The 25,844-nt window shown below is 34.1% G+C and overlaps 2 protein-coding genes and 1 long non-coding RNA gene across 3 annotated transcripts in view; 1 reads left to right on the forward strand and 2 right to left on the reverse strand.

The window, feature by feature from the left end:
- LOC149897705 (uncharacterized) lies at window positions 1–22,367 on the reverse strand. Its single transcript, XM_090116194.1, has 9 exons — window positions 21,873–22,367; window positions 21,449–21,524; window positions 20,704–20,884; window positions 19,449–19,523; window positions 18,789–18,857; window positions 11,151–11,220; window positions 4,787–4,861; window positions 3,414–3,450; window positions 1–3,180 (listed from the first exon to the last, which is right to left on the reverse strand). The coding sequence occupies exons 3-9, from the start codon at window positions 20,781–20,783 to the stop codon at window positions 479–481; spliced, it is 3,108 nt and encodes a 1,035-aa protein (XP_089972320.1). The 5' UTR covers window positions 20,784–20,884; window positions 21,449–21,524; window positions 21,873–22,367; the 3' UTR covers window positions 1–478.
- On the reverse strand, window positions 6,739–9,116 carry LOC149897706 (uncharacterized). Its single transcript, XR_016458171.1, has 4 exons — window positions 8,756–9,116; window positions 8,307–8,484; window positions 7,428–7,532; window positions 6,739–7,264 (listed from the first exon to the last, which is right to left on the reverse strand). It is a non-coding gene; the product is annotated as an uncharacterized LOC149897706 (long non-coding RNA).
- Window positions 12,912–25,844, forward strand: part of iav (transient receptor potential cation channel subfamily V iav) — an 18,506-nt gene continuing 5,573 nt past the window's right edge. Inside the window, exons 1-13 of the mRNA XM_090116193.1 lie at window positions 12,912–13,051; window positions 13,504–13,658; window positions 14,159–14,299; window positions 14,817–14,898; window positions 15,029–15,124; window positions 15,366–15,583; window positions 15,965–16,190; window positions 16,359–16,474; window positions 16,614–16,862; window positions 23,514–23,665; window positions 23,814–23,944; window positions 24,162–24,247; window positions 25,471–25,632. Coding sequence (XP_089972319.1) covers window positions 12,919–13,051; window positions 13,504–13,658; window positions 14,159–14,299; window positions 14,817–14,898; window positions 15,029–15,124; window positions 15,366–15,583; window positions 15,965–16,190; window positions 16,359–16,474; window positions 16,614–16,862; window positions 23,514–23,665; window positions 23,814–23,944; window positions 24,162–24,247; window positions 25,471–25,632 — 1,947 coding nt within the window. The 5' untranslated portion in view covers window positions 12,912–12,918. The remainder of the gene's footprint in view (window positions 13,052–13,503; window positions 13,659–14,158; window positions 14,300–14,816; window positions 14,899–15,028; window positions 15,125–15,365; window positions 15,584–15,964; window positions 16,191–16,358; window positions 16,475–16,613; window positions 16,863–23,513; window positions 23,666–23,813; window positions 23,945–24,161; window positions 24,248–25,470; window positions 25,633–25,844) is intronic.

Raw genomic sequence — 25,844 nt, forward strand, 5'->3', positions numbered from 1 at the left:
GATATTTGAAGATTGAAAATGAAAAATTATTTATTTTTTGCTGAAATAATTTTTCATTTTCAGTTAAACCTTAGAAAATTAAACAATATTTTAAAATTAATAAATCAAACAATTTTTTACTCAATATGAGTATTTCCAACAAGTTCTTGTTCATAGTAATTTTAACTTGTGTTCTAAATAAAAATAGTATGTACATACTTTCTTACTGTATTCTGTAAGTATAATGTTATTCGAATGTGATACGCATACAATAAAATACAAATGCATGCCTATTTGACTAATGAATTAGTCAAAAGAAAGTACTTTTATGTCGCGAAAATATTAAAATATTTTCAATCAAAGCACATTATTCACTTGGTACTTATATATTTTTTATGTTTACATAAATTGAAACATTTTTATAGGGAATTTAAATAAACATACATTGTATATCCATGAAAATTTATAACAAATAATGAAAACTTAACGAACGCTTATGTTATGAATTTGAATCTACTGATTTTCTCTTTACCCTTTTCTTCTGTGTATAAGTTTCAATACTATTATTTTTACACGAAACGGAATCGGAATCTCTATTTTTATCACCATCATCTTCGTTTTCATTCATTTTTTCATTAGTGATTTTATTGCTTTGAACCTTTGACGAGTCATTTTCTAAATCCGAAACCGAGGGTCTCAAAATCCAAGAAAACGAGATTTCCTCCTCCAAATCTAATGGATTTGAATTATTTTTTCCTTTGTCAACTTTCCCTTCATCATCAGTTTGTGTAAATGAATCAGATTGTGATGTATTGGTTTCATTCAAAGAAAATACGTTACTGATCTTTGGTAGCGTGTTGTCATCCTTCCTAAAGTCGAACTGTTGCTTGTAACATTGAAAATCTTCGGTGTAAGCATAACAATCTCTGCGCAACCACTGTTCAAAATATTGGTATTTATCGAACAATTTAGGTTTTTTGATAGTAGATGATTTTGAGGGCTGTGGTTTCTGTTGCTTTTGAGGTTGAGGTGTGGTCTGCTGTACAGCCTTTGTGCATTTCAACGATTCAAACAAATTATATTGTTTAACATATAGTTGTATTTTCTGAAGGAGTTTTTGTATGATTCGTATTTCGATATCCGAGAAAGGGGGTAGCGTACTAGAAAACAGGGCTGAAAGTGAACCGTCTGGTTTCATCCTTAGTTGTATCTCGTTTAAATTATCAAGCAACATATTTAATTTAGTTTCAGTAATTTGGTTTGCGACCACAAATTTTTTTAACTCTTCGATAATATTCTTCATAAGTTTCGGCAATGTTTTAAGATGTATCGTTATTACTTTTTCGTTATCCTGTATAGGTGGAATCGACCGTAATATTGGAGCATCCTTATCGTTAGGGACCGTCGTCGAGTGAGGTCTCTCTAGCTCATCTCTCAGAAGAGATGGCTCATCTGCTGTAGTAACATTTGGTACGCTGCTGGAAGATTCGTATTGCGTAGCTTCGCCATCACTTCCATCACCAACTTCTGCTATGTCAGAGAACACATCCTCATTATCGCTTTTATCAAAAGTTATTGACTCACTTTCACAAGCTACATTCACTTCACAGGGATCTTTTTCCGATTTAGTAAGCATGAAATCTCCACTTTCTTGGGAGACGGTTTTATTCGAATCTTGACTATTATCATCGACATAAATTTTTAGTGGGATTTTTCGCGGAACATAAAACTCGTCTTCGTGAACATGCCTGTTCTCTTCAGTTAAATACTTCAGACCTTTTCTAGAGTGTTCAAGAGTCAACGGAAGGAAACGCATTATGTTTAATGGAATTTCACGGATTTGTTTTACCTCATTGGCTTTACGTTCTTCTTCACATTTTACACATATTTTTGGTAGATGTTCACCATTGCGTATCAAATAATTGATGCTTTGCATTGAGACATTTAAATCAGATAACTTTTTAACATTTTCTTTGTACATATGTAAACAGCAGTTTATTATATTGAGAACCGATTGGGACAATGAAATATTATTATGTGATTGAGTATTTATTATGTGGTCAGAAATAATATCCCCTTGTGTATTGACTTCATAAATTTTATTTTTTAGATGTAACGTATTTACACCTTCACTATTATTATTTATTACATGTATAACAATATGTGTTATTTCACAAGGTGGCCTACTAGATTCCAATGTGGCAGGCCTATCGTTGTTCTTATTTCCATTATAATGCATAGCTTTTTGTATCAAAGGGCTCATAGAATCTAGATAGTTTGCTGTACATTCCTTAACACCGTCATTTAGCAAACATTTGGGTGTATATATTTGCGCGGAAATAGATAAATCACTTATGGTTTTTCGACAACAACAATCACATTTTCCGAATGTACAGTGATGTACGGGTTTCAAGAATTTCAAAGTATCTCCATCAACCATGGGCCAAAGAGTTTTCACTAGAGATTTTCTAGAGAACCAGCAACAAATATTTACAAATAATGCTTCTGGATGATCAATATTGCATTCTCTACGCAATACTTCCTTCAAATGTTCATTTTTATCTAACGTAACTTTATTATACTCAATTATTTCACTGTTATCGTTAATTCTATACAATTCTGCTATTCTCTTTCTAATATTATGAAATACTACAACAATATTGCGGTCTAATATTCTATTTCTTACTGCTTTTATCAAATCGTTATGCTCTTGGTGGATTCGACATGCTAGTGTTGAAACTTTTGACTTGCTATGATCGTTATCAGGTGGACTATCTGTTTTTTCCTCGGACACATCAATAAATTCAACGTCAAGTGTTTCACTTTTAACATCAACCCTATCATCATCATCAATAACAATATTATTTTCATTATAAATGGCATTATTTGAAACACTGTTTATAGCTTGTTTGTTATTGTTTACTGTAACTTTAGTATGGATATATTCTGTATCTTTGATATATATGTTTTCTGTAAGTATATCAATTTTTTTTCTCGTTTTTCTCTTTACAGTTCCTTTAAAAGTTGGTTTACTTTTAATTTCTACTGCTTTACAGAATTTTCGAACACTCAGCTCGGGTAGGGGTGACATGTGTTCTAATCGGGTGGTATATACAATGGGAACTCTGTTAGCGTCCAGATAATTGTATAATACTGGACCATTTGAAAAGGGACTCGTCTTTTTCTTTACTTTTGATGAATCTGTAAACGAAATTACATTGTTATTACTATTTTTATAGACATTTTGTATTTTGAATGTAAACATTATATAAAATTTATCTGTGCACTTAATCGGTTCAAATATAAAATCCAAATGTGAGACATGCTGGTTGATGCTTTAAAACTTTTTGATTTTACTATTAAAGAAACCACAATAAAATAACATATTAGATATTATGACAATAATAATAGAAAATAATTTAAGACCAACTTACTCAGTTCTGCTATAGAGATTTCATCTTCACTCGATTCCTGAGAACAAAAACAATTTATATGTATATGTTACAAATTAGTTATGCAACAATATACATAATATATGTTATAGCTGTCAATCATAGATGCTTGTTTTAGTTATAAAAATTATTGATTTTCATACACAAAGAAATAAACTCATTATGCAAACAAATATATATAAAAATGAATGCCTAATTCCCATGGTCATGGCATGCTTGAAAAATTTAGCGATTTCGATAATTCTTTCTTTAATGTGTTCTTTATTGTCAGGCAAAGGATGTTAAGCAAGATTGAGAAAATTTAATGAATTTTACACTTCACAGGTTTGACAATTCAAAAATAATATCTTTCGGGACAGCTGGTATTAAATATTAAATTAAACACATACCGACATCATAGTTTGCTTAAAATCAAACAATCTACTAACACAGTAGCTAATAACTACTTATAAAGATATTAACTACCCCTGTTAGTAACCTAGCGACCAAATAACAGGGAGAAGAAATTGTTTTGGTCTCTTATCATTAATTATTCTATTAGAAACGTCTGGAAATTACTTTCGAAATTCCAAATACTAATTGACATGGTGTATTTAAAAAGAAAACAAATATTTTCGAGTCCAGTGTTTGAATATGGTGTAATACAGTATATATATTAGAATCATGGAGTTTGAGAATTAAACAGGTAAGTGAGTCTTTACACATATGTATTACATTACTATAACAATAAAATTAAAAGAATAGTAATAACAGTCTCTATAAGAATTTAAAGTATTCCTATACCTTTTCCCGATTCCAAATGGGTAGTGCTAAAATGTTAATTACTTGTACATACAAATCTATAGTAGTTAATACCTATAGGAAATATTATACATAGTTTTTAATTGGCAAGATTATTTGATCACAAGGAATGTCTATGGTTAATAACTATTTCATCAAATCTATGTTACATTGCAGTATGTGCACTGTGTTAAATTTTATCAGTAAGTGATCCTAGTCCCGACCAATAATAAAAAAAAGAAATTGATAAAAATATATTTATTTATCAAAAAGGGACTTGAATATGTATTTGTGTTTGTTTGAAATAGATAGGATCAAAAACAACTGGATTTATTTTAAAATTCACCAACTAAGCTACATTATTTGATATGTTACTTTCACTTTATTAAAAAAAAAATGTTCACATCACATCTTGTACAGACTTATTTGATACTAGCTGTGCCCCGCAGTTTCACTCGCATTGCTCCGATCCTGTTGGTCTTAGTGTGATGATATACAGCCTATAGCCTTCCTTGATAAATAGGCTATTAAGTATAGAATATTTATTAAATCGTTTTGTATTACTAAATACTTACATTGCCCTCAGAATTACTATCAATTGGTTCAGCCCTTGATATATTAAATATGGCCTCATGTGTTGTATTCATGTCCTGAAAGAAAACGTAAGGAAATAATCTCAATAATTATTAATTTAATTTCCAAATACATAAATAAAAATGAATCCCTATTTCCTTTAACCACATGACTTGTGAACAGCTGGACTTATTTTGTTATTGCTTTTTTTTGTGATCGGTTTTGTCAGAAGTATTTTATGAAAGAAAAACTTAATAAAATTGTGCCAAAATATCGAATGCCATTTAAACTTAACACAATTTACAGTTTGTGCGAAAACAGGACATCTGTGGGGTCAGGTATGAATAAGAAATAGCTTTCCTTAGAATCATTAAATTTCATGACTGTTTACATTACTTACAGAAAACTTTTAATCATATTATTTTATTTATACAAGAAAAGACAATTAACCCATTGACCATCGAGCGGCCCGATCGGGCCGCGACACAATAGATTTTCTATTGTGTCTGTGATTCGGGGACTGAGGGATTAATAGCCAATTGAAGATTATACATTTATTAACAAATTCCCTCTAAAGTGACTGAGTTTATTGTAAATTTTTTTAAATCATTACAATTTGAGGTAATATACTGTCTGAATTCTCATGTAAAGCATGTGTTCCTGCAGAGGGAATGTATATTGTCTGTGTTAGATCGAATATTCGAAGGGGAAACAGCTTGAAAATCATATAACAAAGAGTAAAAAAGCAATTAGAAAATATTGACTTAAAATAAAAATTGTTGGACCGAAGGACTGATATTTAGTTTATCTGTACAGTTAAAAGATTCGTTAATACACTAATTTACATGATTATCATTAGCCTTACCACATTTTCAAGACGCCTGCTACGCAACAAAGAATTTATTATTATGAATTTATTAAGTCTAAACAACACGGTCAACTTTTCAATTATATCTCCGTAGGTGCCATTGGATTCATCAAAGCATATAGCAATAAGTTTGTCCCTTTTTCTTTCAGCTTCTTGGGCTGTTTTTGTCTCAAAATAAATTTGACGATAATATATTTGGAGAACAGCTTTTAACTTGGGCGGTGGACGTTTAGGGTACTTTTTTTTAAATAATTCGAGCGCACGTTGAATGCTTTTGCACTTTTTAATACAATATATTACGTAGTTTTTGAAAACACTCATTTTAGAAGGTTTATTTAATGAAAAACTAATATGCTATTTTAAACTCTGAACAACGATCATATGGAACTGCCATATGCATGTACTTTTCCTGCATACCTAAGTAAACAAATCGGGGTACAAACATGGCGGGCTAGGGACGTTCACTTGTTCGTCTAGTCGATAATATTGTATCGATTGATGATAGAGTTAAGAATGGGTAATTCAGGTAATAAGAATTTTGTCTTTTTGAATGATAAGTATGCAGTAGGTGCTTACCTAGTAAGAGGTACTTCTTTCAACAAAATAAAAAAGATAACTACTTCTATCGGGCAATCGTTACTCGGTAATTCGTGATTCGGATTAACCATTTTGCAATTGTACCTACCTACTAGGGATAGCTGTAGCACAGTATTACCATATTTCCTATAGGAAATAATATTGTAATACTGTGGCTGTAGTGTGTAATCAATACATTTTGATATTTTCGTTCTGCAGTTTTATATGAAACAGCTGATTTTTTTCGCGATTGACAGGGTTTTCTTTATATACCTATGTATCCTCACTAATCCTATCCTATCACTTCCTACTAATATTATAAATGCGAAAGTTTGTGAAGATGGATGTGTAAGTTTGTTACTCTTTCACGCAAATACTACTGAACCGATCACAATGAAATTTAGCACACATATTGAGGGTAGGTTAATTCATTAACACATAAGATAGGTTTTATAATATTATAAATGCGAAAGTGTGTATGTATGTATATTCCGTTTTCACGCTAAAACGGACAAGCCAATTTTGATGAAATTTAACATCGGGTTTTATTTGACCGGAGCCATCCATAGGGTACTTTATTTATTTATTTATAAGCTTTATTGCACACAAACAGAAAATACAAATTTTACTTAATAGGACATATTTAGTCAAAAGGCGGCTTTATTGCTCCAAGCAATTTCTTCCAAGCAACCCATTCGATCATAAGAGCATTCTTTACCCGCGACTTCGTTCGCATGTACGAAAATAAAAAAGAGCAGAGCCGCTGGCTAAAATACATGTGAGTGACTCAAGCAGATGTTCAAGGGCAAGTATAGTTAAATAACAAACACAATTTTTTCATAAAATAATTTATTTAAGTTATAGTGGTTACTATATATGTTTAGGTACATGCGACAGTAGTCACAGATGCGGCAAATGAGCTTGGCCATATACAGTGTGGAAATTTGTTGACGGACCACTTCATTTAAACATTTAATTTTCTTTCTCTGTTTCTCCACTTTTTCTTCTATTTTTTTCATTCTTCGAGTGCTGAAGCCTAAAACATTAAATAAATTTTAATTATTGATAACAGTTCTCATAATTATACACATGAATCTCAGCATGTATGACTAAGACTATGAAAAAGTTACGTATTGAAGTTCCCTTTTTTTAAACAAGAATTATTTCATATAGGTTTTCTATTCAAGAACTGCTCTTACCAATTCAAGATCCTTGGCATCTTGTGGATGTGAATAACCTGAGCATGATGGTTGATCAGTAGTATTTGATATGTCAATTAAAGCAAATTGAGATGGATGGTCTGCCTGAAAGAGATAATAATGTTACATTAGATATGGTCCCAAGTAATAATAAATAGATTGCTACAGAAACATGGACTCAATGTTTGGTAAATTGTAAAACTTTTAGTATTTTTTTTTTATTAAAATAATTTATTGAACAAACATAGTGTATTATATACTTATGGAAAGTGTAGCTTTCCAACAACGAAAGAATTAAAAAAATTGGACCAGTAGTTTTGAGGTCTTTTTGTGCATACACAATCAAATCTTTCCTTTTTACAATATTAAGTATAGAAAAAGTTTGAGACGATGTAATAAAAGTTTCACTTTAAAAGATTTTAATAATGTAGGTAATATCTGAAAAACTAAAAAATAACTCAGTAGGTTTTAAGTACCAGTCATAACACCACTTGTCTCATGACAGTCTAGGTCTCTAGAGCATTATGTCAAAAAAGATATTGTGAAGCATATAGCAATTAGATTAATCGGTCAACAGTAAGGGGGTACAATTTCAATTACTACCTTGTACCTAAAAAAAACAAACAGGATGAGCTAAATAAAATCTATACTATAATATTATAAAGCTGAAGAGTTTGTTTGTTTGTTTGAACGCGCTAGTCTAGGGAACTACTGGTCCGATTTGAAAAATTCTTTCGGTGTTAGATAGCTCATTCATCGAGGAAGGCTATAGGGTATATAATATATATCACCACGCTTCGACCAACAGTATTGGAGCCACGGGGGTGAAACCGCGCGGAGCAGCTAGTTGTTTAATAAAAAGATTGATGAATTATTTACCTTTGCAAATACTGTTGGGATAGCATCATCTCTCAATCAAACAATGTTTAAAGTCTTATTAAATGCGCTCTCTTCAAAGTGCAATGAGCACACATTAATGTTTTTAGTTCCTTGCCGGATATTTTCTATGCCAATCTTTTCCAACCATACCTTTCGCCGGGATTCGTTACTTGGTAAACTAAAACGAGAAAATATACAACAATATATAACTTCGCACGTAATTAATAAACAAATTAATAATTTATCGATAAGGTGTTTATGCGATGATGTTCGACACTAGCACTCATGTTTATGTTTTCCATGCAAATGAAATAAGGAGAATATTGCGGGTTTCTACAGCTCATAATAACTAAGACGATTAAATGTAAAATGATTAAAAGATTTCTATACACTTGATAATAAATACACTTTAATATAAGCAACAATTTAACAAAATGTTAGCCACTTACCGTTGAAAGGTTAGATTCGGCCTGTTTTTGCTTTGGCATAGGCCACAACCTACTATAGAACACTTCATGGTACCTATTATTATTTTCAATTATACTTATTACACTCGATTATGGTCGAAAAACACTGGAAAATCATAAAAATTTCACAATTACATCTTCTCACATGTAAACAAAACCGTATACTAAGATGGCGTCCGCGCAGCAAAGGTACATCGATGCCAATGAAGAGAGCGCTAATAAAAAGAGTGTAGATGCTTTTTCTAAGGTAAAACCACTGTTGTGAGAAAGAGATGGGTATATCATTATTATTTCCGCGTCAAATTGAACAATTACGGCAGTTCCATAGGATTCTTTGTTCTGAGATTTTAAACAACGCACGACATCCCACAAAATATTAGAATTTAGCGTTGTCAATAACATTTGACAAATAACAAATTGACAATGACACTACACTAGTGACAGTTCAATTCTGACAATTGACATAATTTTAGGGAAATTTATCTCTCGATTCCATAGACAAAAAATAATTTGTATTATACACTAAGATTATACAGAATGTCCCAATAGACCGGGAGATATTGACACAAAATTTCGAGTCATTTGTAACAGGATGGCGGTTCTACAGGGGTCTTAGTACGCAATGACAAAAAGAAAAATGATGGTGTGAACGCTGGTACCGGTGACTTAGTCGCGTGGGCGTTAGTCGAACTCGTCGGAAAAATAGCGAAAGTCAAACGATTTGTAACACCAAAATTTTAGAATTTACCGATAGCCCATAAAGAAGAAGTAGGCAGTAGTGTCATGCCATACTTTTCCGTTGTGACTTACAGCCCGCCATACCGACGCGAATGTGTTGATTTAAATAAAACAATTATTCAACCATTTGTACCAGGCTAACTTTTGCACAGGTAACCATCGTCGTGCAGCCATTTACGAAAATCGCCATGCCATACTTTTCGGACGATTCCAAATGGTCGACATATCGCCGACGAAGTCGACTAACACCCACGCGACTAAGCCGCCGGTACCAGCGTTCACACCATCATTTTTCTTTTTGTCATTGCGTACTAAAAACCCTGAAGAACCGCCATCCTGTTTCAAATGACTCGAAATTTTGTGTCAATATCTCCCGGTCTGCAAGAAGTAGTGATATACTGAAGCTAGGAGCAAGAGGACCTAAAAGCCTTTCTGAATTGTCCCTATGTATGTTATGCGATTTTTGGTATTTACCTATCGCCAAATAAAATGAGATTTTTATATTTTATATGGTGACGCGATTTATTACGGTAGATGCTTGCTAATCTTGATAGACGTCTTGCCTCATGCCACCGGTATTATCGAAAAATGCTAAAATAGCGTTGGTTGCAGCAACCATTGTTGCTACAGCACCGCTACAAAAGGAACAAAGGAAAAAACGAAGAGAATGGGCTAAATTCTACTATAGAAATAGAGAAAATTACAGTCATATGCGGCTCTTATAACTTATTTTTTTAAGGTTTATGTAGCCGCACTGTCAATTTTTTTAATACTTCTAACATAATAAAATACGCTTGATTTCTGGCATCTCTTTTTGCGTAATCTTTGTTACTTAAGTCCCACAAACAGGGAAAGTCTTTATATAGTTCCAGTAATTTTATTATTATGTCACGTTCGGTGACCGTAACTCCATCGGCGTTCATGTTGACGTCCTACACCGGCGGCGTTGCGAATGCGAATGAGCCAATTACCTATATATTATTACTCTATGGAATGAGCCGATTTAGTCGGAACAAAGCTTCCAAACGTTCCAATTTGGTTGGATCGGATAGGAAGTTGGTTTGGTCGGTATCGCTGGCGCATCCGACCACGTCAAACCGATATTAATAATAATTATGTCGGACCGACCGCTCTCTTCACTTTCCGATTTGGTTGTGGTCGGATGGTTGGCACCAACCGAATCGGAGCGTCTGTATATGCTATAAGACGGATGTTTTTTTTTTGTAGCCCTTATATTCCATGCGAAGACGGATACCATTCCAAAATATCAAACATGCTGAACGTTATTAATCAAGTTTTCACTTCTGCCGGCACTCCCGGAGTGCAACCCGTCTTTTTTTTATGAGTATGAGTATGATGACCACAATATTATGATGTCTAACATTGTGCCATGAGAATTTTATATGTATAGAAATTATCTGACCCATTAAATGTTGTTCTGATTCGCACAGACTCGATAATGCACACAAAATTTCGTAACTTATTAACAAAAAAAAATTAACGTAAGTAACTACATAATAAATTTCTAAAATTAACGTAAGTAACTACATAATAAATTTCTAAATGCAAATTAATTAGTAGGAGTCGATGATTAATAAATAACTAACAAATACCTAAATAATTATAATTTAATACATACTTCAGAAGCATTTTCAGTTTTGATAAGGTTTTCGTCGGTTGAACGAGACTGTGGTTGCATCAAACGAATCCTGCAAACAAAATAGCATAAATATAATTGCAAAGATTATATTCTGATATAAATCTAACATATATATTATAATTAATAACTATAGACTAATGAATATTGTGTTAAAAATCCGACTTAACCGAACAGTTTCTTTTATAATTTTATTTCTTTCATTTAGTGAGATACATTTTTGAAATCATCTCGTCGAGCCTTTTAACTTGATTTCCCACTCGATAGGGTTTGACAAAAAAATTAAATCAATGCGATAATTACGTATAGTAGATGAGCTGATTCTATGACGTGTGGATATTTAGGTACTCGAGGGTCACGGTACAACAAACTACGGATTTTAGGAAATTCCTTCCCTTCCCATTGAAGTAGGTATAAATAGTATTACTGATAATGACACCTTAATAAAAAATATGAAATGAAAAATGAAAAATGAAAAACGTTTATTTATACACACATTATAAAATAGTTACACAATAAATTAAAGACACGACGATCGACTAAACTAGGTACTAGACCTTTGGGATGTTGAGGAAGTGATTATGAGGAAGAGGAGGAGGAAGAGGAATTTTCACACACAAATTTAGAGGATGCGGATGAGGAAGAGGATATTTTTTTGAGGAAGAGGATGCGGATGAGGAAGCGGAAGAGGAAGCGGATGAGGAAGCGGATGAGGATGAGGATGATAGGAAATTATAATCCAAAATTAAAAAAACAAATACTTTTAAAATTAAAAATTAAAACAAAAGCCATTCTTTTGTCTCTACATATTGAAGTTTAAGGTTAGGGGAGGTTAGCTGGCCCGATCGCGAATTTACAAAGCCTGTAAGTACTATACTATTTGAGTCGCGAGCCGGAATCAGATGAGCTTTTGTTTATGCATATTGCTCGAAAAAACCCACAGAAAAAACCTAATCTATATCAGTGCCAGAAGCGACATTAGGCGATTTTCACAAAAAAAAAACTAACTGGTAGATATTATTATGTATTTGGTAAAATATGTTTCTTCTGAGTATGAGAGAAAATGTTATATTATTATGTTTAGAAATAAGTGTTAGGCGCAGATATAAATATGGCGGTAAGACTCTACTCTTGTTCGTTAGTAGAGTCCGACTCGTAACTCAAATATAGGCTTTGTAAATTCGCCGCCCGATCGGATCAGCATCCTCATAAATTTCCTCTAAATTTTGAGGAAGCGATAGCGGAAGAGGAATTTTTTTATTTTCATTTTTGAGGATGCGGTAACGGTAGAGGAACCCAAAATATTGCGGAACTTCCGCATTATGAGGAAGCGGAAGAGGAATCCTCAACAACCCTACTAGACCTGTGCTATAGTCGATCGACGCTTTCCTCTCTTTAAGACATAGTGCCAGCATTATAACGTGTGTTAAAGTGTGTGTGTGTGTGTGTTAGTGTGTGTGTGTGTGTGTGTGTGTGCTTATGCGTGTGGTTGAGTTTATAGGTATAAGATTGTGCGTGAGTTTAAATGGATAAGTATGCGTGAAATGAGGGCTTTATATAGATTAAATACCGATTATCAATTTTATTTTCTCTACGTGCTTTTTTTTGTTATTAATTTTAGTGTTATTGTTGCTATTTTCTTGTCGTAGTGCTTTCTTATTTATCTTTTACGGTCCTTTATGTTTTATGTGTGTGTGTTGTGCTGTCCTTGATAAATAAATGTTTCTTTCTTTCTTTCTTTCACAGTAAAATGGGAACAACGCTGGGTAAACTATGTTCGTCGTCGAGCGTGCCTGCAGTGGGATCGGTGCTAGATAGGGTCATATCGCAGCCCAGTAGTGAGGATCATACCGTGCTGTATAAGCTGGCAGACTATAAGAAAGGTATTTTTATTTGTTTTATTGGTAAATTATCTGTAACTTTATCTGTAGCTATAGGTACTAAATCTACACTAATATTATAAAGAGGAAAGGTTTGTATGTATATGTATGTATGGTTTTCACGCATAAACTACAGGACCGATTTTGATGAAATTTGGCACAGATAATCTTTAGACCCTGAGAAAGAACATAGGCTACCTTTTATTGCGAAATATGTACCACGGGCGAAGCCGGGGCGGACCGCTAGTAGTTAATAAAGTTATAAAAAACAATGAAATTATTGTTTTGTCACCGATCCTTGATATTATTAATATGCTTTGTTAACATTGGGTAATGAATTGGGTAAAATTATATTATATCGTTTTACGAGACTACGCAAATAATGCGGATTTAAAATGAAGTAGGTAATTTTCATTCTGCAACAAAAAATTCTCATCCCAATGAAACATTATCAGGTGGAATACTCCTAGAGACGTACACAAAAGGTGGTATGTCAGCCGCGGAGAAGTTGATCCGCGAAGAATTCGCGGGCTACATGTACGCGGGCGGACGGGGCCGGGTGATCAACAGAGCTGAGTATTTGCGGTGGAAGTTTCGAGAACAGGAACAGGTTATATGCTTGTTAATAATATGTTATTAAAATGCTTTATGAATAATATTTTTTAAAGAATATAAAAAAAAAACTATCACGAGGCGGGATACGAAACCGCGTCTTTCGCCTTGCCGGGGCGACGCTGACGCCTGAATATAGTAGTACAAACTTAATATTTGGAAAATTTTATTTCTATTTATAACTACAACAAAAATTATGATTTACAGACTACTGTAATTATCTCTTACTCGTATGAAATCGAAATCAAATCTAAACAGAATCGACTCAGAAATTTGCCACAATAAAAATGTACTGCTCAGGATGACAGTGTTGCCACTTTTTAAAATTTTGGAATGTCTTTTTTAGTCTGGATTATTAAGACCACTAGCATATTTTATGATATTATTAAACTTTATCGATATTGCGTTCCTTTTGATCATGACGATTATGATTTCTTGTTCAAACTATGTTCCATTGTCTATTTATTGATATTTTTCTCCATATATCCGAATATTCAGGTAGTTCTTCCAATCGAAGCGTCGCTATCCCCACACGACCCTTTAGCGAAATGGGAGGACCATACCGCATGCTGGCAGATGAGTTACAGAGGGGCGCTCGGAGAGTCCCTGTTACATGTTCTAATTATATGCGATACTAAGGTTGGTTGAATATTTTAACATTACGTACGTTATACTATGGTGTAAAAATTCTAGCCTTGTCAATTCGTTAATTCAGCGTAATTTTATGTGTAAATGCTTGCAGATAATGTTGCTGATAGCCTATTTGACACTTTTTAGCGTAAATCTTCAGCTCACCAAACTTGGCCCCCGCAATTTTTTTTTATTAGTTTTAAATTTTTATTATGCCATATCGTTAGTTCTTGGTTTTGTCTTAATTATTGTTTGCTATATAAATAATTATGTGCTCATTAATTGTTTATTGGCAATAAATAAAATAATAATATACTGTTTGTTTGCCCCCCCCCATTCAAAATTATTAATATTTTGTTCCATTATTAGTTTATAAACATTTTTTATCGTTTGTCCTTGTAAATAACGAGCTTAAATCTCCATGCATCGTTGTCATTCGTCATTTTAACTGACAGATAAGATAAAAGAACTTATCAAGAATCTGTGAAACCGGTCCCAATTTGTATAATATTATATCCAATTTCAGATACACACACGTTTAGCAAGAACATTAGTTAAATGTTTTCCCAAACTGTCACTAGATGTCGTGGAAGGCGAAGAATATTTAGGTATATAATTTAATTCATTGCTTAAAGCATTGCTCTGTTTATGTATGAAAATAATTCGTTTGATTTAATCTATACAAATTTGTAGAACTAACTATGGAATAATTTATGAATATTTCGTTTTATTTTATAGGTGCCAGTTCATTGCATCTTGCTATTGCGTACAGCAACAATGAATTAGTACAAGATTTAGTCGAAGCTGGTGCTGATGTCAATCAAAGAGCCATTGGTGAGTATTGCTACTGATGGAAAACTTTTAAGATGCTTCCTTTAAACAAATATAGGTAGATGAAAAATGTAACTTTGGAAAAACCAAAATTTTTAAAACAGTCAATTAAATTTTTAATTGACTGTTTTAAAAAGTCGTAGAATAGATGTTGTTGGGATTGATGTAGTGAAGCTGCCTGCAAGAAGTGATGCACTTATTTTCGTTAATTCTGTATATTGAACATATTACCTATTGTACATAGGTAGTTTCTTTCTCCCTCGCGACCAGCAGCGCGTGCCACCAACACGCCAAACTAACTACGAAGGGCTCGCGTATTTGGGAGAATATCCCTTAGCTTGGGCAGCGTGTTGTGCAAACGAAGCCGTGTATAACCTTCTTTTGGATTCTGATGCTGATCCTGATGCGCAAGATTCGTTTGGGAACATGATACTGCATATGGTCGTTGTTTGTGATAAATTGGTGAGAATATATGGACAAGAAAATATTATATAAATAGATATCTATGTCTGTTTTATACAAGGGCAATCCAGTTATATGCATCAATTTTTCATTTTTTTTTACTTAAAAGCAATCGTAAACCTATAAATAAATAAATTTATACTACTGCTGTTTAGACCTCCACATATTGAATTATGTCTGACGTAACTAATTACACAGATGCGTTTATTATATCGTCTAATTATGTAAAAATTATTTCAATTGATAGGTACCTCATTAATCAAAATCAGTTTATAAGTTTAACATACATAAAAATTAAAAACGCATCATTGTATTTTTGTTTTCGCATTTTAAACTACTTTAGGTACGATTATTACGAATACCTAATTAATTATATTCAAGGACATGTTCGGCTATGCCCTCCGTCACCCAAAAGTCCCTGCGAGCAACGGCAGACAGAATAAAGCCGGTTTCACACCACTAACGCTCGCCTGTCAGCTTGGTAGAGCGTCTGTGTTCAGAGAAATGTTGGAACTGTCTTCAAGAGAGTTCTGGAGGTATTCCAATATCACGTGCTCGGCGTATCCGTTGAATGCTTTGGATACGTTATTGCCAGATGGTCGGACAAGTAAGCAAAATATACTTAATTTATTTTTGTAAATATTGCCGCCCCTCTATGCTTCCACGAATGTATGATTTCTAACTTTTTTAAATTTTAGTCTCCATATTTATCTTCAAAATGTATCATTCAATATTAAGATTTGAAATGAAGTTAGTTGAGTAAATCATTTTTCAGATTGGAATTCTGCGTTGTTCATAATCTTGAACGGAACAAAACAAGAACATTTAAACATGTTAGATGGTGGCATTATTCAGAGGCTTCTTGAAGAAAAATGGAAAACGTTCGCTAGGGTAAGTTGAAATGAAATGATGGCTGATCTGCACCGTGTATCTATATAATGTTTATGGTATTTTATTGACATAATGTCTTTAATATACAATTGTCTTTGTTTCCAATTAGTTATTAATTGATTTTTCAAACTTATTTCAGAAAAAGTTCCTCAAACGTCTGATGATACTCATGCTGCACTTGCTCTTACTCTCCGTATCAGTATATTTACGTCACAGTAGTGCAGAAGCAGACGCTTACCCAGACTGGGGGCTCGAAATAACAGACGCTAGGAGTGGAATACGACTCGCGTGTGAACTGGGCACAATAATGAGTACCTTGTGTTATATTATACTGCAGCAAGGAGATGAGATTAAGAATCAGGGCGTTGTCGCTTATATCAAACAATTGGTAAGAAATAGCTTTATATAGCGAAGCCAGTGCGGGGGTAAGTAATAACAGACTCTAGGAGTGGAATACGCTATATTACACTGCAGCAAGGGGATGAAATCACGAATCAAGGTGTTGTCGCTTATATCAAACGGTAAGATTATTTAGCTTGTTGATAATAGGAGTAACGGGTTTGGGGTTAATGATAACGACGGAACATGACGAAATTAAATTCATTCATATAATTAAGGCCCTGGTCAAAATGATCTTGAGTATTTGTTCACTCTTTGCCGCGCCACAGCTACAGCCTACACCCCAACCTCTACAATACTTCGCAAATTAAAATGTGCGCCATCTAACGCGTATCTATGCGAACTATTTCGAATACAAGTAAAGTAACAGACATGGCAAAACAGTAAATATTTTTTAATTAAATTTTTAATATAACAACCGATATAATTATATATACATTTCGTCATAATCAATTATATACTCAAATTTATAAAATTAATATTGAAGGTAAAACAAACGTTTAAAAGCGAATGCTGTGGTGCATTCGTTTGATTGCGGGTCAATTTTTCTTTCTATAATAGCGACTCGATTTCAATGTATGAAGGATTCCTTATTTTCATTCCTCGCGGCTAGCGTAAAGTAGAGTAATTTTAATTTATTTAATACTAGCGGTCCACCCCGGCATCGCCCGTGATACATGTTTACGTTTTCTCTTTATATGAACCATAATCGTACTTCAAGGAATATCATAAAAATTATTAACGAAATCTGTTCAGCCGCCCTCGAGTTATGCGCTTACCAACACATTTTGTGATTCATTTTTATTTATTTTACTAGCTTTTCGCTAGTGGCTTTGCCGCGTACCGACCGCGACCGTGTAGTCAATGAAAAACCCGCATAGTTCCCGTACCTGTTCCCAGTTCCCGTACTGTCCCGTTCCTTTCTCAGGTCTAGAGCTACCTTTGTGCCAAATTTGAAGTAAATCCATGTAGTACTTTTTGAGATTAGCCCGGACATACATACCGACAAACAGACAAAAATTCTATATTTTTGGCTTTATTTTTGGCTTCGGTATTTATTGTAGATCGCGCCCCAAGTATTCTTTAAAAAATATTCAATGTACAGTTTTGACTTTCCTACGATTTTATTTTATGTAATACTAGCGACCCGCCCCGGCTTCGCACGGGTGCACCGCCGCGCTGATACTAAATACACTACAGAAAAACTGTGAACGTTGTGTATATATAAAAATTAAAAGCATAGCGGCCCGCTCCGGCTTCGCACGGGTATAAAATACCTATATAGCCGGGCGGCCGGGCCGGCCGGTACCGCCGCAATCGCTACGTCCCGCAATTTTTAAATCTGTAATATCTTCGAAAATATTCACTTAAATCATACGGTGTAAAGGGCCATATAGATCTATGTTAAATGAACAATGTATTCAAGGTATTTAATTGGTTAAGGATTAATGCCGTATTGGTTAAAATCGCTTCGAAAATTAGCCATTATTTGTCGTAAAAAGTAAATGACAAAAAAAAGTCATTGTGGGTTATCCATAAGAGATAGACATACACCATCGCGGACTTTTCTGTAGACATTTTCAATGTGTATAATACTTAGTACATTATTTTGATAAAACTCGTAGGGTTCAGCCAGCGTTAGCAATGTAAGCGGAAAAAATGTAATTTTTTACTACATCACATTAGAAATCTCGAAAATAACAGTACTTCTCCACTATTTAATGGATGTTATTATACATATAAACCTTCCTCTTGAATCACTCTATCTATTAAAAAAAACCGCATCAAAATCCGTTGCGTAGTTTTAAAGATTAGCGTACAAAGGGACATAGGGACAGGGAAAGCGACTTTGTTTTATACTATGTAGTGATAGTGAAGATAGATAATAATAATACGTATATAGATTAATACTCACTCGTTATTGCTTCTTTCCATTGGTTCTATTTTAATCGTTATTAGGGGATCAGTTTCGTTATCAACAGACCTACAAATATTATTAAATTTAAAATGCATACAATCAAATACACACACACCAACTGTCCAGTAATTTAAGTAGGTTTATTTATACCTAATATACAGGGTGACTTGATATAGGTGTAATAGTTTTGAAGGGGAGGGCTCATTTGGAGTAAAAAAAAAGTATACATTACATATCTGAGCTATAGTTACTTTCACCCCTTCTCTTCCATTAATCTATTTCTAGAATAGACTAGATTTCCGCCAGCGGCTTCGCCCGCGTAGTTAAAGAAAAACCCGCACAGTTCCCGTTCCCGTGGGATTTCCGGGATAAAACCTAGTATCCAATGTTCTTCCTCAGGTCTCTAGCTATCTGTGCACCTGAAGTAAATCCATGCAGTACTTTTTGAATTTAGCCCGGACATACATACAGATAAACAGACAAAAATTCTCAAAACTATATTTTTGACTTCGGTGTCTGCTGCATCACGCCCTAAGTTTGATGATTTTATATGATGTTATTATATGCTAAGATTGTACATATATAGAGATATGTAGGTATATAGATTAAGTCACCCTGCATAGTAAGGTAGAATATATACGGTATAATAATACGTACACATTATTTACGTAAAGTTGTGGAGAATCTGTTGGTGTTTCCTTTTGAATACTAGCAGCAAGCTCCTTCTTTATGCTAAAACATGGTAAAAAAAATTGGCTAAACTATACATTATAGGGCATGGAGTTGAGAGTCGTTATTTTTTTTGTGGTTACCTATTGTCCTATGGAACCTAAATCTGAAATTTCACTTTGAGCAAACTTTTAGTTTTTGAGTTACGAATTTTTTAAAATCGGAAAATTACTATAGAAAGTTACTTCCACAAAAAAAAACCGGCCAAGTGCGAGTCGGACTCGCGCACCGAGGGTTCCGTACAAACCTGCAAGGTTTACAAAGTACAATTTATGGTTTTCGTAATTTTTCCTTTATCTATGCTATAAGACGTTGCTTTGTACCAAATTTCAAGATTCTAAGTTCACGGGAAGCACCCTGTAGGTTTTGATTCCCTTGCAAGTGTCGAAAATTTGCGGCATAAACGGCTGTATCTTTTGATTGCGTTGGCTTAGAAGTTTGATTTTTTCACAGCTTCAAGGGACTGTAGACCTGAGTAATTGATATAAATTTCAGCTTCATACCTCCACGCGTTCCTGAGAAAAAGGGTCTTGACAGACGGACGGACGGACGGACGGACAGACGGACAACAAAGTGATCCTATAAGGGTTCCGTTTTTTCCTTTTGAGGTACGGAACCCTAAAAATTACGACTCTCAAGTCTCAACTCTACGCCCTATAATGTACAGTTTTACCAAAAATTTAGTGATGCATATGGTTAATCATAAAAAAAAATTATCCCATAAAAAATTATCTGTATTCTGTAAATAACATTGAGATAATATTACTACGTATGGTGACGACACCGCCTACGTCACTTATGTTCCGCTCAACATAGGTCAAATGGCCTCACTGCACTCAGTCGCTTTAGCGCGATGATCGCGTTCATGTCTTGTTAGTTTTAAAGCAAGAAACTCATCAAATATGCCCTCGAGTGTGTTGCGATATTGCACTTATAATTCAAGTAATGAGGCAAAGTGCAAAGAAAAAACTTGAGAGGTGTCAAGGGACACCCGGATGGAACGAAGTTCCTTTCGATTAATTAGTGAAGGAATTGTAATATTTTTTTTTAAGTTATAATAATATTTTTTTATTATTAACAAATAAAATGTTATATAAACTTAATCAGTAGGCATAATAATTGGCTTGTGGTAACTGAAGTAGGAAACATAATATGTTTGGGATTATATTTAAAACCAACTTACTTCATTAATTTGTTCCAATTGTAAGCATTCTTTTTCCTCCAACCTCTATGTTTCTTCTTTCTATTTTCTTTATTACCCATTTTGTCTTATCGTGTTGTCACCCTTTTTGTTACGATTGCGCGACTCGACGACAAGCGACACAAGTTCCCCGTGTGACGGCCGAAGCGGGACTGGCTCCGCCCTCCGGGGCAGTGTTAGCAACCTGAAGTGAGCTGATTATCGTACCAGGGGCGTAAAATTATCGTACATTAGGCGTTTTTGGTTCGAAATTATCGTACTTTTTAGAATAAAGTCAATTATAAATAAATAAATCATATAAATTGTAATATTGATAAGTATGCAAGTTCTCTATAGTTAATCTTTGTTTAACTACCGCTGTCAAATCAACGGGACACTGAAACCATGCTGAAACCCAAACGTTTTACGTGCCTTAATATTCATTATACTCTTTGGTTTTACGCGTGGTACAGACTATAGACCTGAACCGATTCCATTTCCACTTTATGTTCAATAAACGCGCCAAGTTTAAAATTCAATCTGACAAAATTTCACTTTTCCCATGAAAGTTCCCATGAAACACGTCAAAATTTCATATTTGTATGGGTGAAATAATATAAATTCTCGAATTTTGCCTGATAGAAATTATCGTAAAATCAGCGTACGATAATAACATGCTATCGTACATCGTACGTAGGCACCAAATTATCGTGTTTGTACGATAATTATCGTACGGTTGGGAACGCTGCTCCGGGGCCCGGGCTCGTGCAGCAATCGGGGTAGGAAGGTACAGGGCGGCTCACGCTAGATTGGCTGGTCGCGCGCTAATTTCAAGTATTTCTTGTTTATTTCCAAACCATCGCATATTTCAAAATTCTAACTCGGTACACGTATAGGTTGTATATTTTATAGTTAATATCCAAAAAGTCGTAACTTTACGTTTGTTATTTTGAAGATGCCAGAGAGTTAAAAAAAATAACAATGAAAACTGTTTTATTTTCTATAGAGAAAATATCATGGAATCATGTTTCTAAAACGGTACACGTATTGTGTTACTATTGAACTTTCTTGTCAAGAATTTTCATCACAACAACTTTATTAACTAATATAAAAAATATTACGAAGATTTAAAAAGGGTCGTAAATGTTAGAAAAAGTGTCTTGACAACTTACTTTTAGTAAGAATTTTTTCCGTCTAGCCCCCTTTCGCAACGCGCGATAAGGAACTTCGTTCCAATTTCAACGTTGTGCTCAGCGCGGAAGGTTGAGATTCCAATAATGTGTTTATGATATACACGCTGGGATGCAACTACACTAAACTCCTCATGATCAACGCCGAGAGTTAAAAATCAGCTGCTCGCTAAATCAATATTTAGATATGCTATTGCAATGTGTGTGCAATAATTTTTCGATTTAGAAAATAAATATAGTATTGTATTGAGGAATTATCACTGAGAAACACAACAAAAGCGTCGTTTCGCAAAAGTCAATAAGTAATTAAGTAATAGCTAACTTCTACGAAATATGGACACCATATCACATGCGTAACAACAATAACACATAAAAAAAGAGGTTTTTAGAATAGCTATAGAAAATAGTGAGCGAGAAGACTGCAAGTGAATAACAATACGGCGCATTATCAAACGACACAAGCTTCACCCTTGAGACCTTGCGGCAAACTGACACTTGACAGTGACTTATGAATATACTTATAGCTCTGTCACTCTGTGCCACAGAGTCTGTGGACTGAATCGTAAAGTTTCTCAGAGGAATAATATTCCTCTGAGTAAAGTTTATATTATTATTATTTATTGTGCTCAGTGACTGAATCTCGATACTGGCGGCCAGCGCTAGAAATGCAAATACGCCCAAAATGTTGATTAACATCTTTAGAATGTCCTTTCAATAAAATATATTTACCAAAATATTCGTAATGAAGCCTATCTATTAGTGTAAATACCAAATTAAAAGAATCGTTTGTTTTCGAGGCTATGCATTTTTCCATAATTATTTATGATTTCTGGGGTTTCGTTGTGAGAACACCGGTACCTGCTACCGCCGTGGCCTGGGTAGCCCACGGTATCCCGTTGGCACGCGATAAAATCTTTTACGTTGGTAGTTAGTACTATAGAGGTAGACATAAATAGAGTCTATGGCGTGCCCAATTCGAATAGGCCTTAATGAAACTTTAAGTTAGCAAAATAAAAATCAAAAATTTTTGAGCCAAGATTATGTAGTAATTTGACTATATTTTAATAGTTGATAAATATTTTAGACAAGAAGAAGATAACTCCAGAAAACATCACGAAAAGCGGCAAGCTCTAGGTTTTGGTCGGGGCTTAAAGTTTTTCCTCTTATTTCATCCGACCCACTTCGTACATCTTTTCCTTTGAGAGACTCTACCAACTACAATGTACCATACTAGGACCGTAACAGGAAGGTTTCAGGTAAAAAAAGTATTTGTAATATGAGACTATGCCCGATCGTTTTGTCCCCAATCAGCACCAGCAAGTGGCCGTCCATAAGGATAGTACCAATTCTTCGACACCTTCTTGACGGTCATAATATGATACGTTGTAGTCGGTAAAGACCTCAATTCAAAAGGATTTACAAATTGTATAATTTTTTTAAATATAACTAATATAATAAAATGTATAAAATACAAAATATTATATTAGGTATCTGTAGCACAGTTTATACTACCACAGATACCGGAGTTCCTCCTATTTTAATGTATAATTTTTTAAATAAATTTATGCTATTAACTGTGAATTGTTTATGAAATATATTAAAATTGTGAACAATTTCTTCTAGATACATGAACCAGCTAAATTTATATTCCTGGCTTCAAATCTTTTACTACTCGCGTGCATACCGGCGAGGCTCAGTCGTCAAACGATGCTAGAGGAAGCCATTTTGATTTTTGTTCTGCCTGGCTCATGGTTCCTTTTAATGTTTTTCGCGGGGTAAGTGCCGTTTTAGTACATGGTAACACAAATCTATTTTTGGCGCTAGTTTTGTTTTATGAAATCTTTAGTCTCATATATAATTAACTTATTACTTTTTAAATTATAGGAAGATAGTAAAAATTATAATTATTTCATATATTTTTAGCGCAGTCAAACTTACCGGTCCCTTTGTGACAATGATCTACAGTATGATAACCGGTGACATGTTCACATTTGGTATTATCTATTGCATCGTACTTTTTGGCTTCTCGCAGTCTTTCTACTTTCTCTACAAGGGTAAGGGCAAAAATTGAACAGAATTTTATTTGTATTTTGTAGTTAGCTAAATTAGAGCAATTAATTACTATTGATTTTCTCATAGTCGACCATTCTCGTTTTGTTATATTTCATACTTATAACTTTATTATAGGGAATATACAATTATCAGTTGTTTACTAAGTGTATATTTAAGAAACTGATTTTCTAAAGAAACTAACTCAATATAACATTCTAGGATTCCCTAACGTTCAGTCGACTTTGTACTCTAGCTATCCAAGCACTTGGATGGCACTGTTTCAGATTACACTCGGCGATTATAGTGTAAGTACATCGTAGTAAATTTCTTTTACATTTCTCAAGTGTGGATAGTCGGTCTAAAAAAAAAATAAGTATATGTTTTTGCCGCCCGAATATTTTTTGACGTGACAACGTCTTATAATTCGATAGAGCCGGCTGCACGCACGAAAAAACATGACTCATGCGGCGTTACCTCGCTCTGAGGCGTTCCATGTATTAGGCTTGAAGTGCAAGCGAGAGCGCGGATCGAGCGACAAAGAAGCACAATCGGACGTTGTCACGTTTAACTATCGTCAGTAAACCGACCTTACAGACAACCAATTTTTTTTCGTAGGGCGTATTCAGAAAGAAAGCTTGAAACTTATTTAAGCGCTTATAAGCGCTTATCGGCGCTTGTCAGCGCTGGTAACCCGCGCAGGAAAATATATGAACATGACAAGCGCCGATAAGCGCTTATAAGTTTCAAGCTTTCTTTCTGAATACGCCCGTAGAATGTATGGCTATAGATATCAAGAATTTATCAAAAAATATACCATAGAGTATAGACCATAGAGAGTAAAATTTTAAGAGATTATTAATCTATTCTAATATTATAAAGCTGAAGAGTTTGTTTGTTTGTTTGTTTGTTTGTTTGAACGCACTAATCTCGGGAACTACTGGTCCGATATGAAAAATTCTTTCGGTGTTAGATAGCCCATTTATCGAGGAAGGTTATAGGCTATATTTCATCACGCTACGGGCAACAGGAGTGGAGCCACGGGGGTGAAACCGCGCGGAGCAGCTAGTCTATACTAATATTATAAAGCTGAAGAGTTTGTTTGTTTGTTTGAACGCGCTAATCTCGGGAACTACTGGTCCGATTTGAAAAATTCTTTCGGTGTTAGATAGCCCATTTATCGAGGAAGGTTATAGGCTATATATCATCACGCTACGACCAACAGGGGTGGAGCCACGGGAGTGAAACCTCGCGGAGCAGCTAGTGTGTTATATTTTCCTGAATTTAAAATTTTATCACATGATGGACGTGTAATGTTCAACATGAAATATGATTGTTGAACATAAGGTTGAAGGTATATATGGGATCCTAGTTACAAGAAATTATATTTAGTCGATAATAAATTGTTTTTGAAATTTAAAAGTTATGATCATGAACAGCATGAACATAACTAGTTAGTTAAGAAAAATACACTATCGTGTAATAAATGTTAATTTTAATACGAAATAGACATTATACCATGTATTTCCAGTACTCAGAGCTCGCGCTGACGATATACCCCAACCTATCAAAGACAGTTTTTGCCGTATTCATGGTATTTGTACCAATATTACTGCTAAATATGTTGATCGCCATGATGGGCAACACGTATGCTCATGTCATTGAACAGTCGGAAAAGGAATGGGTTAAACAGGTAATATTTCAGTTGTTTTATGCGAAATTATAAATAGGACTTCTAAAAATAGCAAGTTATTTAATAATTATTAATAATATTAAATTCATTATATCGACGCCATCTTGAATTTAGTGTGACGACATATTATTTAGTATAAATTAAAATTGCGCAATATAAGTACTTATAGTAGAGCCATTTTAATAGGCAACATTTGACAGTTCAACAAAATT

Source organism: Colias eurytheme, chromosome 25, assembly GCF_061535395.1.
Source record: "Colias eurytheme isolate Ceu_HAF_F1 chromosome 25, ilColEury1 Martin Lab GWU primary, whole genome shotgun sequence".
Taxonomy (NCBI): Eukaryota; Metazoa; Arthropoda; class Insecta; order Lepidoptera; family Pieridae; genus Colias; species Colias eurytheme.